The following is a 16,856-nucleotide window of genomic DNA, read 5'->3' on the forward strand; positions in this document are numbered from 1 at the left end:
AGAAGAAGCTTACACAGCAGCACATTTTGCATTTTATTAAAAAAACATTTATCTAAGAAAATGTCTAAAAGACTTTTCAATTCATTCATCAAATTCTAAGTTAAGAGAGATCATACAGAGACTTAGCTGTTTTTAACTCATCACTGACAATGTGTCTTTCTTTTAATGTGAGATTTCATATGGTGAAGTAATACTCTCCACCCCAGTCACTGTGTAAAGGTTATTCAGTGAGGTAGAAGTGCATTTTATCGTTGACATTCTTGCGCTCTGGATTGAGGCGCTTCAGGATCTGGGCAAGCACATTGACAGTCTGCTCGCTGCTCAAGCCCGTGCGCTTGGTCTGGAACTTCTTCAGCAGGTCTTTGGTGGTCATTGGTTTACGGATCAGGTAGCGTCGGACCGCTTCCTCTGTTAGCTGCACATCACTGTGGGACAGATGAACAGAGAAGAAGCTTTTTATCCTGTTCAACAAACTATTTCTTTATAGGGTCACAATAAATGGCCATTTGTGTTTTCACCAAAATGATGGACTCAAGAAATGGAGTAAATAGCTTAATGTTAATAGACAAAAACAAAAAACATACCTGGAGCTTGGGGTGGATTTTCCTGACGGAGGTTGAGGTGTGCTCTTTCCAGAAGGAACAGGACTCTGAGTGCTGGGCTCCATCTTCAGCCTTTTTGCAGCTGGTGAGTCAGTGCCAGGACCCTGAGTCTGTCTCTTACCTGTGCAAAAGAGAGATTTAGTTGAACCAGTTCAAAATTGAAACATTATATAAAACAGAATGAAAATACATCAGAATGAAAAAGAAGTGCCATACACACAGAAGACGACAAAAAAAGATGTCCATGTTAAAAGACAACGAGGGCCGCCACCAGTGTTGACAGCTTATGATTTAAAGTCACAGATATGTACCTTGCTCTAGCTTGCTGGCAGCAGCACGGAGTGTGTTGGAAGTGGAGGCCGAGTCTATGGATGGTGTCCCCGGACGACTGCCAGTCCTGGAGCTGCCTGCAGAGCCACGCCCACCTGCACGTTTAGGAGGGGTGCGCTTTTTCTGAGAGAGAGAGAGAGAGAGAGATACTTGATAAGAATAACAAAGGAAACAATACAAACAAATGATGACAGATCTATTCACACACTCTCAGCAGAGTTTTTTAAAGATGCATGAAACCATATACTTGCTGCAGCAATAAATTTAGACACATGCAAATTCTGGGCAAGACTAAACCATCAAATGCAGTAATTTCCATTCAGTCAGTAACCACCATGAACAAAGCAGAGGCTGTCTCTCCCTCGATGTCACTGTCGTCTGAGCTGTCCGATTCTCCGCTGCTGTCTGTCACACACAAATCCATAAAACTCACGTCAAGCAGAGAAGCAATCATTTCACTTTCATTGTGTTCGTAAGGACCTCTTTCAAGTATGCATTTCATCAAAGTGACCTAAGACTGTACCTTTTTTCTTCTTCTTTTCCATCTGGACCGGGGTTTTCTTTCCTTCCTCCTCTTCCTCTTCCTCTTTAGCTTCCTCTTCATTCTGCTTCTCTTCCTCACTCTCTTCCTCACTTTCCGATGCCTCGTCAATTCCTAAGAAGAACATTTTGTTTCATTAACAATATTATTACACATTATGTATCTATTGATTTATTTGTACATGGATTAACTGATAGTTCAGTAATCTTAAATCGCACTCACCTTTGGGGTGGTCCTCTCCTTTGCTGGGCTTTCCCTTTCCCGGCTCTTCGTCTGAGCTGCATTCACAAAGTTACAGACTAATCAAAGAGGAAATACAGCAACAACAAAAAACACACAGGCACACATACACATATATGTACATACACACACCATCCATAAAGTGGGAGCATTCGTGTTCTGACCTGCTTTCATCAGACATGTAATCCACCTCGAGACCCTCATGGTCTCCGTCGTCACTGTCTTCTAAGGCCTCTTTGTCGTTGCTCTTTCGCTTCTTCTTCTTTGCTTGTCCTTTCCCGGTGTTTTTCTTGGCCTTTGTCTTGCTCTCCCCATCTGTCCCATGAAGAGACGGATGTTCATAACAAACAATATAATGACAGAAGGAGGGAAGATGTGGACAGATGTGGCCTCAGGTATTGATGTTTCTTTCCACTTACCATCCCCCATACTGCTGTCACTGTCATCGCTGCTCATCTCCAGGTCCTCTTCTAGGTCGTGAATGCGCAGGTCACCCCCTCTGCCGCCACCCCCCTTTTTTTTCTTCTTCCCAGATTTCTCTGTCTCGTCTTCGTCATCGTCACCACGCTCCTGCTCTCGGAGACGCCTCTGAAGCATGATGCTGAAGTGATTCACCACCTTGTTCCTCCTGTAAAGATACAGGAATGTCTGAGATTTACTTCGACACTTACACCGGCGGCGTAAACTCTTTCTCTACCAACAGCCACCCCTCCCTGGTCTTCCCCTTTCCAACCTGCCCCACTCCTCCTCAGCCTCCTCAGCAGTGAGAGTTCGGTGCTTGGCCAGTGGGGTAAAGTTATACCAGCCATGGACAGGGAAGGCCTCAAAAGCTCCATCAGGACACTGTGTGAAGATGTAGTAGGATGCATTTTCTGTAACGCCTCCCTTCTTCAGACCTTTGAACCTGACAGAGAGAGAGAGAGAGGCTGTAAAGCAAACAATAGGGATCCCCCATCCGGCCAAGGACACCATTTTACAAAAGTTTCATGAACTGACTTGAAGGGGATTTTAAAACCTTACAAAGTTTAGCTCTAATGTGTAAATTCCTCTTCAGAGATTTTTTAAACAATGACCTAAACATCATATGAAAATACCAGTTTCAGTTACATCATGAAAACAGTATGTGTGCGGATGCAATGAAGTGTAAATCAGAGTGAATCGGGGCATAGAGAAGCGTCTCTCGCCTCCTCACCTCTTGCCAGCCTTGCCATTGACCTTGAGGATCCAGGGCTGGTCCTCCACTTTGAACTCACGTGTCACAATTCCAAACTTCTTCCTCCGCGCTTCCTCACGCTGCTTTTTGCCAAACTCACTACCAGCTGCACCTTCTGCTGTCTCCTCCTCCCCATATATCCGCCGAGCACTCATGTCTCTTTCCATACGAGCCTGGAAAATGAGAGGGAGGGAGCTGCTCAGAAACACAAAACTCAAAAATGGGTGCTATGGCTCTTACCATGGGTGACCACACAGTGGGTCATTTTATTTCAGCACTGAGCCTGTGCATAATATATCTTGTAAACATGCCCTACTATGAAGCCCACCTGTGTCCATGTTGAACAGTTGACTTTGTCTCCTGCATTGAAAGCCATGATGTTGTACTTCTTACTGGTGTTTCTACAGGACAGACAAAGAGAAATGCAAACAATAAGTCATCAACTGCATATCTCTTCTGAGGGTTGTGAGAATAGATGGACTATATTTATTATTAGAATGATTGACTATTAAGTAATGCTTTTCTTTTGTGTCTCTCTTTTAATAAAAAATGGTGACACCTGACAAGGCTTTCCCGGACACTTTTCTGCAGATGTTTACATGCTGGTCTCTGTTACTCACTTTGGGACTCGCACAGTGTATTCTGTGGCTGAGGAATTGCTGCTCCCCTGTTAGACAAACACACAAATTATTTTACCAAACTTCATCATGGGAGTGTGACACAGATAGGCAGAGGCAAATAATAACTTAAACAATCCTAATAATAATAACTAAACCTTTTTTATATGGCACTTTTCTTATCAATGTTACAAAGTGCTTTACAAGGAAGAAACAATGATAATAACACAATAGAACATGAGCAGAGTGAACAGAACAATAAAATAGATAATTAGAATTAGTCAGTGTAAATAAGAGCCAATGTCCATCATTTGTAAAAGCTTGTAAAAAGGGTATTAAGACAGTGAATTAGTCTTAGTTCAATGAGGAGCGAGGTTCATAATGTGAGAATTCTTATAGGTAAGGCTCTGGCACTCTTTATTATTATGAGAGGACCCGAACCAGGTTAATAAGTCAGTGCACGGCCACGATTTAAGGCCTTAAACGTAAGTAGAATTACATTTTTTCCAAGTGATGAGCAATACAGAAGCATTTTCCCTGCACTCACTATACATACATACACACACACACACACACACACACACACACACACACATATATATATATATACACACATTATTTTATATTTTTTATTATGTACATTTTGTATGGTTTATTCTTACATTGTGTAAAGTGTGACACAGGAATGAATCAGTAAAGTACAGGACATCCACCTTGTATTAAAAGCAGGGAGCTCTGGCTAATACTCGAACAAAGTGCATCACAGTAATCAAGGCGAACTAGTACAAAAGCATGTACATGTGAAATTACAGCTGCCATACACTTCGATATAGAGAAATACAGGTTGTTTGTAGTTGTGTGTGAGTGTAAACTTACCAGTGAAGTCATGATTGCTCGTCTCTCTCTCTCTCTCTCTGGATTAACTCAGCACATCAACAGCTGCTCAGGTTTGTGTCACTACAGAAAAAGAGTTGAAAATCACTTGGATTTAAAATGGAATGAATGCTCCGGACCTAGTTACTCGTGGTGTGCATGTTTATTCTGGAGTTAACAGACGACTGAGCTGATGGAAACCTACAGATCAACACATCATCATACCTCCCTGTGAACCGTTCTTGCATTAGCCTCTGATGCTAACGTAAACAGCAGCTACATTTAGCGGAGCTCCTCGGCTAATGGAGGCTGTTACAGGGAAAACGCGGCTCACAGCCCCGGCGCGTTCGTGTGTATTAAAGACAGGAGTAAACAATGACTACACGGGCGTTTATTCTTCTAAAATATTAAGACATTTAATTATTGACGCTGAATTTACCGGTTCACGGACCTCTTGTGCGCTTGTTCCGTCAGTTTGTAAAGAGTCGACGGGAAACGCGGACCACAAACATTGGTTCCCACTCCTTTTTAACCTACTAGTGCCCCAGAGGCTGCTGAAGAACATGGCGTCTGAGAAACGTGTCCCCTGTGCATAAACGATTTACAAATATATGTAAATCGTATATATATATATATATATATATATATATATATATATATATATATATATATATATATATATATATATATATATATATGTGTGTGTGTAAATAGCTCCCCATTGAACTGAGACATATATATATATATTATACGTAGAGATATTATTGTCTGTGCTCCTTCGGTAAGGAAGTGGAATTATTTCTCCACTCTCATGGTGCTCAGAACCAGAAAAACAAGACAGGTCACTGTACAAAGACCGTCCACCTGCATCAATATTCGGATTTAAAATTATTGTAATTATTGACAATAAATATTAACAATGATATTAATTATTATTTTTTAATCTTCTAGTGAATGTAAAAGATCCTACTGAGTAATTAGCTAGACCACAAAGAGTTAGTCTATTTGAGGTGATTACTACGACCACTGTGATCACAATGTTCCTTAAACTTCTACATAACTTTACAGCATAGAGAGATTAAAGAGTTAAAGGTGGTGAAAGCAGAAAAGTATTCTGCATTAATCTTTAAACTTACAAAAATGTGGTCCGATTTGTTGTGCACAGCTGCTTGACACTGTATGACAAGCTTGTCCCTCAGGTCATTAAATCAATGCAGCTGTATGAAGGCTGCAGGACACGCGTGTTAAAAAAACCCTGCAGACTCCACTGCAAATGACTTCATAGGTGGTTGTGGACAGTCTTTTATCTGGCTATGCCCATGTCTGAAAAGTGCTTAAATTCCTCATTCATGTGCCATTAGTTGAATATGCATTAGAATACCTTAGAGGTTTTCTAGTTTTGCATACATGACTATTTTATGACAGTGAGTCGTATCGTTCATTCAGACAACATGGCCCGCCATGCCCACCCAGGCGTACCTCACCACAGGCTTCCAAACCACTGATTTTGGCTTGGCTGTCAAGGAGATCAACACCATGGTGAGATGGATGGTGCACAGGGAGAATTTCTGCGAATACGCAACATCCATTTTTTAAGACTTAAAGGTTCAATGTGTAAGATTTAAGTGAAGGGCTCTATCAGCAAAATTGAATATAAATTCATCCTAGTGATCTTTTCTTTAGTTTGTTTCATCTAAATTGTACGAATTGCTGTTTTCTTTACCCTAGAATGGGCCCTTTATATTTGAATACTTTATATTTATCAGGAGCTGGTCCTCCCTATGAAGGCCGCCATGTTTTTTACAGTCGTCCAAACTGGACAAACTAAAAACCTTTTGAGTTTTTAGGACAACTGAAGCATACCACATGTTGCACTTTTCATTACTCTAATATACTCTGCAGCCAAGCAGAGCTTGTACTATCAGGTGTAAAGTCTTCTCGACCAGTAAGTCTAGTTTCTCTTGCTCCGCAGCCGAGAGCTTTCTGTGGTATGGGATCTCAGTCTGGTTCAACAACCTCAGCCCAAGGCTAAAAACAAAGATCCGTAAAAATCATTGCATGGAGTCAGGCAACATTCCAAACTCAAAGCCATCAAAGACGAGAGAATCACCAGATTCTGTCCATCAATAACCCTAAACAATGAGTCAGCCAGAGGCAAATATCTAATGCTACTCGCAATGAATCTTTGACTGAGCACTTGTACCAGTGAGTCCACCTACTCCTCCTGTAATACTATTTATTTTAACAGCATCCTGTGTGTCTATAGGCGACAACCAGTGGGTTACTACATTTTAACAGCAAATACTGTATGTGCTAGTCTATCTTTTCTTATCTTGTCTTATCTAATCTTATCTTAATTAGTTTTGTGCAGATGTTGGAACTAATACAGTACAAATACTGTGAGTTGATTTTTCAGGTATCTGAGTAATTCCTTTCTGATATTTTTAAAAATATATCCCCTTTATTTTAACACAGATATCTGTACCTACACAGAGAAGATGATTCCTTGCTATGTATCTGTTGGTGCAAACATACTCAACACAGTGTAAAAGACGTATCAAGATAAACCAGACAGGAGGGAAGAGGCTCAGTGCATATGTCCATGAGAAGGAGTAACAAAATGGAAGGAAGTGAAGAATCAGCCAACGTCCACAATAAAGCAGGGCAACAAAACATTCCCTATCCCTGACCTTAATTAGAGGCAAATCTAATTAAGAATGCAAATCTTTTCTCGCTGTTTGCAATACATTTTCTTTGAGTACATTTTAGAGCCTGTACGTTTATGCTTTTACTTGAGTACAGAGGTTGAAACAATTCATATACTTTTATCTGAGAGGAGAATATGTGTACTTTTGCTGAGATTGCGCTCTATAAAAAAGTTTAAACTTAAGTTTGCCATCCACACCACATCCACAGATAAAGAGACGTCAGCAGCCAGTGACTGCAGCGAATGGTCAAAGAGGATCCATCAACCTGCCCGTGCCTCATGAGCTGCACCATCTTCCTCAGTTACACCTCAAACCTCATCAGCGGTGGATTGAGGGAGACTATCCGCTACCTTGTGGAGCACAGAATGGTATAAAACCCTTCTCATTAATAAGACATGCATTTCGCTATATTAGAGTTGAGTTTGCAGTGTATGTGAACACAACTCAGGACTACAGCATATGATGGGTGCGGCTCAGGGGCAATACCTGGGCCATTCTCGGAAACATGCCTGCACGCAACTCCACCCTCCTGGTTCCGTAAAGGGTATAAAACTGCGACCTGATTCCATTTCTGGTGAGAGTTGCATGGACTGAATGACATCCGGAGGACAAGCCAACAAGAGATCTTCTGTCTGCAAACTACATAGGTAATGTTATAACTCACCTGTTCTACACAGAAAAAAGGAGCCAAGAGAATTGTTTTTACAGTTTTCCAAGTTTTGAAAGACAGAGACAGACTCTCTCTCTCTCTCTCTCTCTCACACACACACACACACACACACACACACACACATTTAAGCCATATGAGTAAAATTGTGATAAGTGAATATGGGCTATGCAAATAACATTTAATAGATTTGATTGATTGGATTATGAAAAATATACTATGGCCCTGTGAAGATACAATGCCTTCTTGCTCTTTACCAACTACCCAGACTGGTTGAGCAAGTTGCTTCATATGTACAAACTAGAAATAGGGCTGGTTAGTTTTCAGTTCATGACAGTAAATGCATAAATCTATATTTACATCCCCAATGTTTTTTGTCCCCAGACAATATGGCCTGTAACCGCAAAATACCTAACTACATCTACAGAGAGACTCTCACCCTACCAGACACACCAAAGGTCCAGGGCTATGATTTCAACCAGGGAGTGGACCACCACGCACTGCTACAGTCCTTCCTCAGCACAGGCTTCCAAGCCACTAATCTGGGCCTGGCTATCCTGCAGATAAACAACATGGTGAGATGGATGGAACACAGGGAGAATGTCTGTGAATCATCGTGTTCCAGTGTAACAAACTTTCACCGTTTACTTTCCTCACTTTTTGCAATCTTCTCCAACATCCACAGATCAAGAAGCGGCAGCAGCCGGTGAAGGCAGTGAATGGAAGTGTTGAGGAGGATCCATCGACCTGCCCGTGCCCCTTGAGCTGCACCATCTTCCTCAGTTACACTTCAAACCTCATCAGCAGTGGAGTCAGGGAGAGTATCCGCTATCTCGCAGAGCACAGTATGGTATATGACCCTTCTCAACCACACGAAGCAATAACAATGTGGGCTTTAAGACTTTTGCTGAAGCAATTAAAGATTTAGCTGTACACTGTGCACAACGTTCTAATATGTTCATGTGGCTTGTAAGACAAAATGCTATCAAGTCCACATTCTGCATGTTAAATCCATATAATACATATACAGTAAATGTCCTCCTCTGTTTAGGTGGATGTCTTGGTGACCACAGCTGGAGGTATAGAGGAGGATCTGATCAAATGTTTGGGACATATTTACATCGGAGACTTCACTCTGCCTGGGAAGGATCTGTATAAAAACGGTCTCGACAGGTCAGTCGGTGATGAACATTTTAATGTAGTAATGTGTAATCATTGTGCATTTGAATTTGAAAAAATATTATTAACCCAACTGATACATCATTTTCATTTGGTTTCCATATGTTACATTTGCTGCAGGATTGGCAATCTTCTGATGCCTGATAGGAACTACATGTTATTAGAAAAATGGATGTTGCCAATAATGAAGCAGATGCTGCTGGAGCAGAACTCTCAGGTGAGTGGACAGATCCATTCATCGGTGGACTTCTCTTCCTACAATTTTTACATTGTTTTAATGGTTCACAACAACAATAATAATAAAACAAGTTACAGTACTTAATGATTTCTTAATAGCATACAATAAAAGGTCTTTACTTTTAAATCTTAAATTCTAACTTATTGTGAAGGAGGAATGCTAATGCTATTTTACCCATTGTGTTAACCGGGATGTCCTGATGCATCTTTTTCCTAGCGATCACTGTATTTTTCCATTTCTCTGTGATGTTTCTGCTCTCAGGGTGTGAGTTGGACTCCATCTAAGATGATCCATCGCTTGGGCAAGGAGATCAACAACCCAGAATCTGTCTGCTATTGGGCCTACAAGGTGAGTACTGGTCAGGGTTCTCTTAGAGGCAAGTGCCGGAGGTTTTTGTTCAAATCATTTAGTGATTGGGTTTTAATTAAGCAGTGACCTGGTGTCTGTTGCAGAACAACATTCCAGTGTTCAGCCCTGCCCTAACAGATGGCGCCATAGGGGACCTCTTCTACATGTTCTCGGCTGTGAACCCTGGCTTGATTTTGGATATTGCTGAAGGTAAAACAGTCTTTATTTGTGTGCTCTTAAATGTTGCTTTGTGTTTTTGAGTAATCTTACACACTGATTTTGACTATAGATATTTCAATTATAAACGACATTGCTGTGAATGCCAATAGCACAGGGATGATCATCCTAGGAGGAGGGTTAGCAAAACACCACACCTGCAATGCCAATGCATGGGTAAGTATTTTTTTTTTATATATCTTCATAATGCTATATTTAAGTATTAGACCTAAGGTCAAGCAGTAACTAACCTTTGTGGGAAACTGGATCAATGAATTGGTGAATAAGTATAATAGTCTCCTTTGCTCAGAGTGAAGTTTTGACAAACTGCTTTGTTTCCTTCCAGAGGAAAGGAGCTGAGTTTGCGGTGTATGTGAACACGGCTCAGGAATATGACGGGTGCGACTCAGGGGCCAGACCTGATGAAGCAGTGTCCTGGGGCAAGATCACATTAGATGCCAAACCTGTCAAGGTACCTTTTACACTACCATTATATCAGACATACTAATATCAACATTAAGTCAAGATTGTTTTTTTATTCTAACACCCATAAGTATGTATGGAAAAACAAGGTGTGTACCGAACTCAGTTTATTTATGATACATCCTCATCTATAGGAATCAAAGCAGGGATACAGGGACAGCCGTTGATTGAGGGCCTGTTGTCTTGTTTAACTCACAGCCTGTTGTGCGCCCTTTTGCAGGTGTGTGGAGACGCCACAGTGATCTTCCCCTTGTTGGTGGCAGAAACCTTTGCTCTTCAAAGACAGACTCCAGTCAAGGATAAGTTGGAGGTTTAGAACGGTCATTAGATGCTAATTGTGATAATTTGCAGTTTGATAGGTCAGAATCTGTGAGAAGTGTATTTTTTGCAACAGTGAAAAAAAATGTTGGACAGACAAATAATGCAGTGTTTAAATATGAGAAAAGAACTGGGTCTAGCATGGATCCATGTGGTATACATACTTACAAGATTAAAAGATTCAAATAAATAAAACAACAATAGCATTCTGGAGAATCTTACGTAAATGTATTTTGCTGTCATTATGTGATGACACCTTGTTATGAAACAGAAGTGAAATAAAAAAATAAAAAACGTTCCCACGGTTGGTTTCTGAAAGGCTTGTCTTTGTGTGGAAAGTTACAACTTGGAATAAGACCAAGTTGGGATTTGATTCCCTTCATTGAGCATAATAGACATACAGACAGCGAGACAGACAGGCAGCGAGAGAGACAGACAGAGAGACAGACAAACAGACAGACAGAGAGAGAAAGACAAACAGACAGACAGACAGCGAGAGAGACAGACAGAGAGACAGACAAACAGACAGACAGAGAGAGAAAGACAAACAGACAGACAGACAGCGAGAGAGACAGACAGACAGACAAACAGACAGAGAGACAGACAGACAGACAGACAGAGAGAGAGACAGACAGACAGAGAGACAGAGAGAGAGACAGACAGACAGACAGACAGAGAGAGAGACAGACAGACAGAGAGACAGACAGCCAGACAGAGAGAGAGAGACAAACAAAAAGAGAGAAGGAGACAAACAGACAGACAGACAAACAGACAGAGACAGACAGAAAGAGAGAAATAGAGAAACAGACAGAGACACAGACAGAGAGAAATAGAGAAACAGACAGAGAGACACAGACAGAGAGAAATAGAGAAACAGACAGAGACACAGACAGAGAGAAATAGAGAAACAGACAGAGAGACACAGACAGAGAGAAATAGAGAAACAGACAGAGAGACACAGACAGAGAGACAGTCAACTCATACTAACAATCTTGTAATTGTCCCTGAGTCTCTATTGAAGGTACAAACCTAAGACTAGTGATGGGTCGTACCCATAGACTGTATATAAAGAGGTCGTACCCACAGACTGTATATAAAGAGGTCGTACCCACAGACTGTATATAAAGAGGTCGTACCCACAGACTGTATATAAAGAGGTCGTACCCATAGACTGTTCATTATGCAATGTACTACATTTTCTCACTGTCTTTTCTCATAATCCAAGGTGAAGTGTTTGTTGTGTGCAAAAGAACGGAGGACCCCCTTCAGTATTGGGAGAGGCAAAGGATTATTTACCCGAACCTGTACAAGCTTGCTGTTGAGTTTGTGTGCACCCCTGCCTCATCTGCACCCTGTGAAAGGGTGTTCTCAAAAGCAGGAGAAATTGTATCAAAAAGAAGGAATCGACTTCAAACAAGCACAGTTGAACACCTCTTGTTTTTAAATATAAATAAATAAAACCCTTGCACTGGCACTTTCACTGCCCTCTTCGTGTTCACAAGCACTTTCACTGCCCCTTACCTTGTTAAAATACTGAAACAAACAGAATAGTAATTTATTTATGTGAGTGAACACATGAACAATACATGAAATGCATTTATTAAGATCAATTGATTTCTTTTACTTGGTAGTCATGCGTGTTTAGCAGTCTTTGACCAGCAGGGGGGTTTGGGTGCACATGGAGCCTCGAGAAATGAACCTTTTTGTGAACCAGTTGGCTGGAAGGCTTCAGGGCTTCAGGAGGCTTCATCTCGCCATCACTTCCTGAGACATGCTGAACAGAAACGTTTTAAACGTGTGACTGATAAACCGGCAGTTGCGATCTTTTCCACGCAGTTTGATGACGTCGTCTCTCTACGCCGGAAAGGAACATTTGAAAATGTGTTTTTGTCGGGACAACAAACAACAGACGGAGTTCGATGCTTCGGTGTTAAGTGACATCACCGAGACTGCGCTCTCCGTCTGATTCACACAGACCCGGGCGACGTATTTTAACTAGCGGCTAGCTTTGTCATAGACTCGATGTGTCAGTAGGCTAACAGTCTGTGTAGCTGTAGTTGAAGTTAGCATTTGAGGTGGCTGTCGCTCATCTGTTTTTACACATATTTATACATATTCATCGAATCTCTACGCTAACACCTGGTCCAGCCTTTCATGACAACACACGTTTAGGTTTTTTATTAACTAACAACATGATTAGAATAATGTTGGTCAACTCGGCATAAGTTACAGCTCTTGTTGTGCTTGGAGGAGACAAGGTGATGTCTGACGTCAGGGTGAACATGTGTGAACCAGACTCATACGGAGCACAGGGAGAACCGTGTCCTGACCCCGTGAGACCTCCGAGGAATGAGGCTCCCGGGCCTGACCTGCAGGGGTAAGACCTTCATTCACCCTCCGTTAAATGACAGCTCATGACACTGATAAACGAGTCATGTTGGTCCCTCTGATCTCTTCCAGTCCTCAGCCTGCTGGTCACCCATCCCCAGCAGATGCCAGCCCCTCAGCCTCCGCTGAGACAAGTGGCTTGTTGTCTTTACCATGGGAGATGCTCTCCCACATCGCCTCTTACCTCCCTGCACAGTGTGTCTTCTCTGTGCTGCCAAAGGTACGTCTTCAAGATCGATTGGCCCAATGCTTTGATGATATCCTGTCGTCTTGTGTTCTAGCTTACTTGTGTTTCCTCAGTCACCAGAGGATTTTACAATGTTATATATTTCCCTCTTTCACTGTATGTTCCAAACATTGTTATTGATCCTCTATCAGGTTTGTTGTCTGTGTGCTTTTTAAAAAAAGCGTGTATATACTTTCAGAATTAAGCATTTCCTAATTTGAAAGTACCCCGATGAGTTGTTCTTGTGAACAAACAAGAATTGTGTTTGCATTTGGTGTGACTTAACTCACAAAACCCATTATGTGTTTTATTAGGTGAGAAGAAATATTCAGTATTTCCTTTGGCAGGATTGCGTATCATTCCAGCCTCTTGCACATGCATGTGAAAGTTGTGTTCTGAAGTTGATTATGTCCCAATTCTGAGCGTGCACTGGATAAAAGAAAATGTGGACCCACTCATGCAAAACTGCTCCATGGTGTTACTAGAGGTCAGACAGTGGACAGGGGATATTTAAGACTTTCTAGATCTTCCATTTGTTGTACATTTTCTGTCTAAAGTCTGTTTCTCATCTTTTCAGGTCTGCCAGGCATTGGGTAATTTGGAAAAGGACAGCAGCGCTTGGCAGCTCCGAGCACGTAGATTAATAAGATCCCAAGCTGGCTTTCCAGTGGGGCCAAGGGAAGACTTTGACTGGCTTACTGCTTGCCTGGAGATGGAGCAGCTGATAATCTGCTGGAAAAACCAAGAGGAGCTTTTGGCCAGACAGGCTCAGAAAGAGGAGGAGGACAGTAATCAAGTAAGGCAGCGGCAACAGGCGGGGCAGGACAGGCAACCAGGTGCAGGGGGACAGGATGGTGGCGGAGAGGCTCAGGTAGAAGGGGCAGGGGTGGCTGCGGAGGTGATAATAGAAGATGATGATGGTGAAATTGTAGCAATAATCGAAGAAGAAAGGGACCACAGGATGATGTTTGATGCCAATCAGGAAGATGGGGCTCTTAATCACCAAGAATACCTGGCTGACCCCAGGAATCTGGGTAATGGAAGACAGGCAGAGATGGAGCAAAGTCACCCCTGCAGAAGTCCTAGCCCACCCCCAGCCCTGGAATGCATCACCATCCTTACAGACCACATTGCCTCAGTCAACTCTGTTCTCCTTGTTGGGGGAGAGGGGAAAGTTTGTGCCACAGGTTCCAGAGACTGGAATGTTAAACTGTGGGATCTACAAGCAGGCTCTAGTGGGACGCTGCTGCACACATTGGGAGGACAGGATGCGTTACACACCCATCGGGGCTGGGTCTGGTGCTTGGCATCTCGAGGGTCTCTGCTGGCCTCAGGGTGCTTCGACAGCACAGTGAGGCTGTGGGACCTGCAGGCAGGTGGTGCAGTGGGGGGACTGATCAGAGCTGATTCTGCTGTCCTCTGCCTGTCCTGTCAGACAGATGTGTTACTGGCTGGTACAGTGAAGATGATCACCATGTGGGACACCAGAGGTGAGGGGGTTTAACATTTTACAGCTTGACAGTTTAGTGGCTGAGTGCAAATAACGATAAAGATTATCATGTATGAGATGACCATCAAAACACTTCAATCGTTTATAGTGTTTGCTTTCTTTGGCATTAGCACCTGGCAAAGAAGTTTATTGAACATTTTTATCTGCAGCGGCCAGCCCCGTGGTGAAAAGTCTCTGTCTCCATGGTAATGCTGTGATGTGCCTGGCTGCAGATGACAAGTACATCATCTCTGGGAGTAAAGATCGCACTGTAGCTGTATATGATCGCAGGGCAGGCAAAGTCTTGAAGAAACTTCGGGTAGCTGCAAACACACAGACACACTTGTGATTTGCTGTTGTTTCTATGCTCACTGTAACAACTCCAACCGATCTGTCCTTTTCTAGCTGACTTCTTACCTGCGGTCCATGAGCTACAGTGACAGTGAGGTATGGGCAGGAGACAACAAAGGCATGCTCCACTCCTTTTCCATGCAAGCAGGGACCTTAAAAGACAGGGGGTCTAAGTTTGATGTGGGACATACTGCTATGGTCACTGGCATCCACAGATCTCTCGGGAGCCTCTACACCTGCTCATTTGATCGTACTGTCAAGGTAGGAACAGGCAAGTGCCCTGTTATGTCTCCTATTGAGCTAACTCTGCCACAGAACTAATGCTTTTTAATGATGTTTTGCAGGTGCACATTCCTTGTGGTCCTCCGAGGACATTATGCACACTGCATCATCAAGCTGGAGTCAGTGGGGTTAGTGCTTTGTTCCACATCTTTTAGATTCTAATTGTTAAAATGTTTGTTTTTCTCCCTTTCACCCAAACCACTCTTGTCTCTGTCTCCAACCATCAGCTGAGTGTGGACGCTGGAGTCTTTGCTGTTGCCACAGGAGATGTGTGTGTAGATGTCTGGAGGCCCAGAAAATGACAGAGCAGTGCCTGCAAACTACAGAATGTGTCAAGAATGAATAGCAGAAGACAAATAACTACCTGCAGCCAAACAACACCATACCTGTCTATCAGCATTTTTAAATTTGGAATACCTGGATTATACAACAAGCACATTACATAAAACATACAGCTCTGCATCTGTTATTAAGCGAGATGTTGGTAGAAACTTAAAGGAGACATACTTTGCTTTTCAAGTTTTTTGATGCGTTTTTGAATGTTAGAGCATTTAAGCCTTTTCAAGTAATTACCCAAATTAAAAGTGTAAACCTGAATATGAGCATAATATGTAGCGTTTAACGAATCAATATTAAAAGGTACGGGTGTAAATGAAGATAGATGTGGTACATATGGCCAAGCAACGCATTTCACTTGCTGCACTGCTGAAAAAAAAGTTTTAAAAAGTGTAAAAATAAAGTTTTTGGAAAAAGTGCTGCCGGTTGTTTAGTTTAGCTGCACTGTTAAACTGTATGTTGATATTGTAATATGGCAGAGGTATGTTTGTAAAACTTCAAGTCTCTTCACCTTTATTTGTTCCTTGTTTGATTCATAACACAAACAGGAATCATATTTATGACTAATGTCTGCATTCAAAGCTTTCAAAGATGTTTGTTCCTTGTTCCTTTGTTCATCCTCTTTGAATTGTTTGTTTCATTAAATAGCCTGAAGAATTGAACATTTATAATATTCACATGTTCACAAATTGACTGAACTGACATTGCATTAGTTAGAGAACACAATTAATGAATTATACATTTATTGTTCTAGTTTTTGAGGGTATGTCTATGAATGCTGTTTGTGTGTTTTAATTATAACAATGTCATTGTTTGGTTAAATGTAACTATACATCATTTGCACTATACTTGTCGGATGCACATGTAAAAACACTGAAAGACTGTTTCCGCTGTCATTAGATGTCATTAAAATCTAGTGTCTGATTCATTGGTTGTATTTCTTCACTGTTTTGGTTTAACAGCTTTATTTGACTTGATCTGAGCCAGTTACTGAGGTAAATCCTCACTGTTGTACATTTACACCAGAGGTATTAATATGACAGATTAAGGAGGGTGAGATTTAGATTCATTCTCTACCAGAGATGATGAGGTCACGAACCATCTGATGTGGATATCTGACTGTCTGAACTGTTGTTACCAGCTCATCCACGCTGAATCACATCAGAATTTTATTTGGTTACAGCAGATTATTATTTTCTTTCAGTTTAAGT

At 41.8% G+C, this 16,856-nt stretch overlaps 3 protein-coding genes across 8 annotated transcripts; 2 read left to right on the top strand and 1 right to left on the bottom strand.

Annotated features, from left to right (window-relative positions):
- Nucleotides 1–20: 20 nt before the first annotated feature.
- gtf2f1 (general transcription factor IIF, polypeptide 1) lies at nt 21–4,973 on the bottom strand. Of its 5 annotated transcripts, none has more exons than XM_020102797.2 (14): nt 4,856–4,973; nt 4,420–4,500; nt 3,547–3,593; nt 3,255–3,327; nt 2,906–3,099; nt 2,447–2,617; nt 2,133–2,341; nt 1,878–2,028; nt 1,696–1,751; nt 1,456–1,587; nt 1,267–1,337; nt 914–1,055; nt 585–723; nt 21–425 (listed from the first exon to the last, which is right to left on the bottom strand). In XM_020102797.2, the coding sequence occupies exons 2-14, from the start codon at nt 4,429–4,431 to the stop codon at nt 221–223; spliced, it is 1,602 nt and encodes a 533-aa protein (XP_019958356.1). In that variant the 5' UTR covers nt 4,432–4,500; nt 4,856–4,973; the 3' UTR covers nt 21–220. The 5 variants fall into 5 exon arrangements, with proteins under 5 accessions (XP_019958356.1, XP_019958358.1, XP_069380622.1 ...); XM_020102799.2 differs by having other exon boundaries at nt 4,868–4,940; XM_069524521.1 differs by having other exon boundaries at nt 3,486–3,593; nt 4,856–4,920.
- A 2,642-nt stretch (nt 4,974–7,615) lies between these two features.
- Nucleotides 7,616–10,871, top strand: LOC109639383 (deoxyhypusine synthase-like). Of its 2 annotated transcripts, none has more exons than XM_020102810.2 (10): nt 7,616–7,771; nt 8,176–8,366; nt 8,477–8,641; nt 8,843–8,964; nt 9,091–9,187; nt 9,470–9,556; nt 9,661–9,766; nt 9,846–9,949; nt 10,119–10,244; nt 10,476–10,871. In XM_020102810.2, exons 2-10 carry the CDS (start codon nt 8,181–8,183, stop codon nt 10,569–10,571), a joined length of 1,089 nt encoding a protein of 362 aa, XP_019958369.1. In that variant the 5' UTR covers nt 7,616–7,771; nt 8,176–8,180; the 3' UTR covers nt 10,572–10,871. The 2 variants fall into 2 exon arrangements, with proteins under 2 accessions (XP_019958369.1, XP_019958368.1); XM_020102809.2 differs by having other exon boundaries at nt 7,678–7,771; nt 8,219–8,366.
- Nucleotides 10,872–12,261: 1,390 nt separating this feature from the next.
- Nucleotides 12,262–16,573, top strand: fbxw9 (F-box and WD repeat domain containing 9). The gene is made up of 7 exons (XM_020102801.2): nt 12,262–12,950; nt 13,034–13,181; nt 13,765–14,677; nt 14,847–14,995; nt 15,082–15,288; nt 15,372–15,437; nt 15,537–16,573. The coding sequence occupies exons 1-7, from the start codon at nt 12,835–12,837 to the stop codon at nt 15,609–15,611; spliced, it is 1,674 nt and encodes a 557-aa protein (XP_019958360.2). The 5' UTR covers nt 12,262–12,834; the 3' UTR covers nt 15,612–16,573.
- Nucleotides 16,574–16,856: the final 283 nt, after the last annotated feature.

This window comes from Paralichthys olivaceus, chromosome 5 (assembly GCF_024713975.1).
Source record: "Paralichthys olivaceus isolate ysfri-2021 chromosome 5, ASM2471397v2, whole genome shotgun sequence".
Taxonomy (NCBI): Eukaryota; Metazoa; Chordata; class Actinopteri; order Pleuronectiformes; family Paralichthyidae; genus Paralichthys; species Paralichthys olivaceus.

What these genes read in the sequence shown, in the direction of transcription:
- gtf2f1 (XM_020102797.2), bottom strand. An exon ending in TACACTGTGCGAGTCCCAAA is followed by an intron (nt 3,328 to 3,546) that starts GTGAGTAACAGA and finishes TCTGTCCTGTAG; the next exon opens with AAACACCAGTAAGAAGTACA. An exon ending in TACATGTCTGATGAAAGCAG is followed by an intron (nt 1,752 to 1,877) that starts GTCAGAACACGA and finishes TTGTGAATGCAG; the next exon opens with CTCAGACGAAGAGCCGGGAA.
- LOC109639383 (XM_020102809.2), top strand. Translation starts at nt 7,719, where the DNA reads ATGACATCCGGAGGACAAGCCAACAAGAGATCTTCTGTCTGCAAACTA. An exon ending in TATAAAAACGGTCTCGACAG is followed by an intron (nt 8,965 to 9,090) that starts GTCAGTCGGTGA and finishes CATTTGCTGCAG; the next exon opens with GATTGGCAATCTTCTGATGC. An exon ending in CCTGCAATGCCAATGCATGG is followed by an intron (nt 9,950 to 10,118) that starts GTAAGTATTTTT and finishes GTTTCCTTCCAG; the next exon opens with AGGAAAGGAGCTGAGTTTGC.
- fbxw9 (XM_020102801.2), top strand. Translation starts at nt 12,835, where the DNA reads ATGTCTGACGTCAGGGTGAACATGTGTGAACCAGACTCATACGGAGCA. An exon ending in TCTTCTCTGTGCTGCCAAAG is followed by an intron (nt 13,182 to 13,764) that starts GTACGTCTTCAA and finishes TCATCTTTTCAG; the next exon opens with GTCTGCCAGGCATTGGGTAA. An exon ending in CACCATGTGGGACACCAGAG is followed by an intron (nt 14,678 to 14,846) that starts GTGAGGGGGTTT and finishes TTTTATCTGCAG; the next exon opens with CGGCCAGCCCCGTGGTGAAA.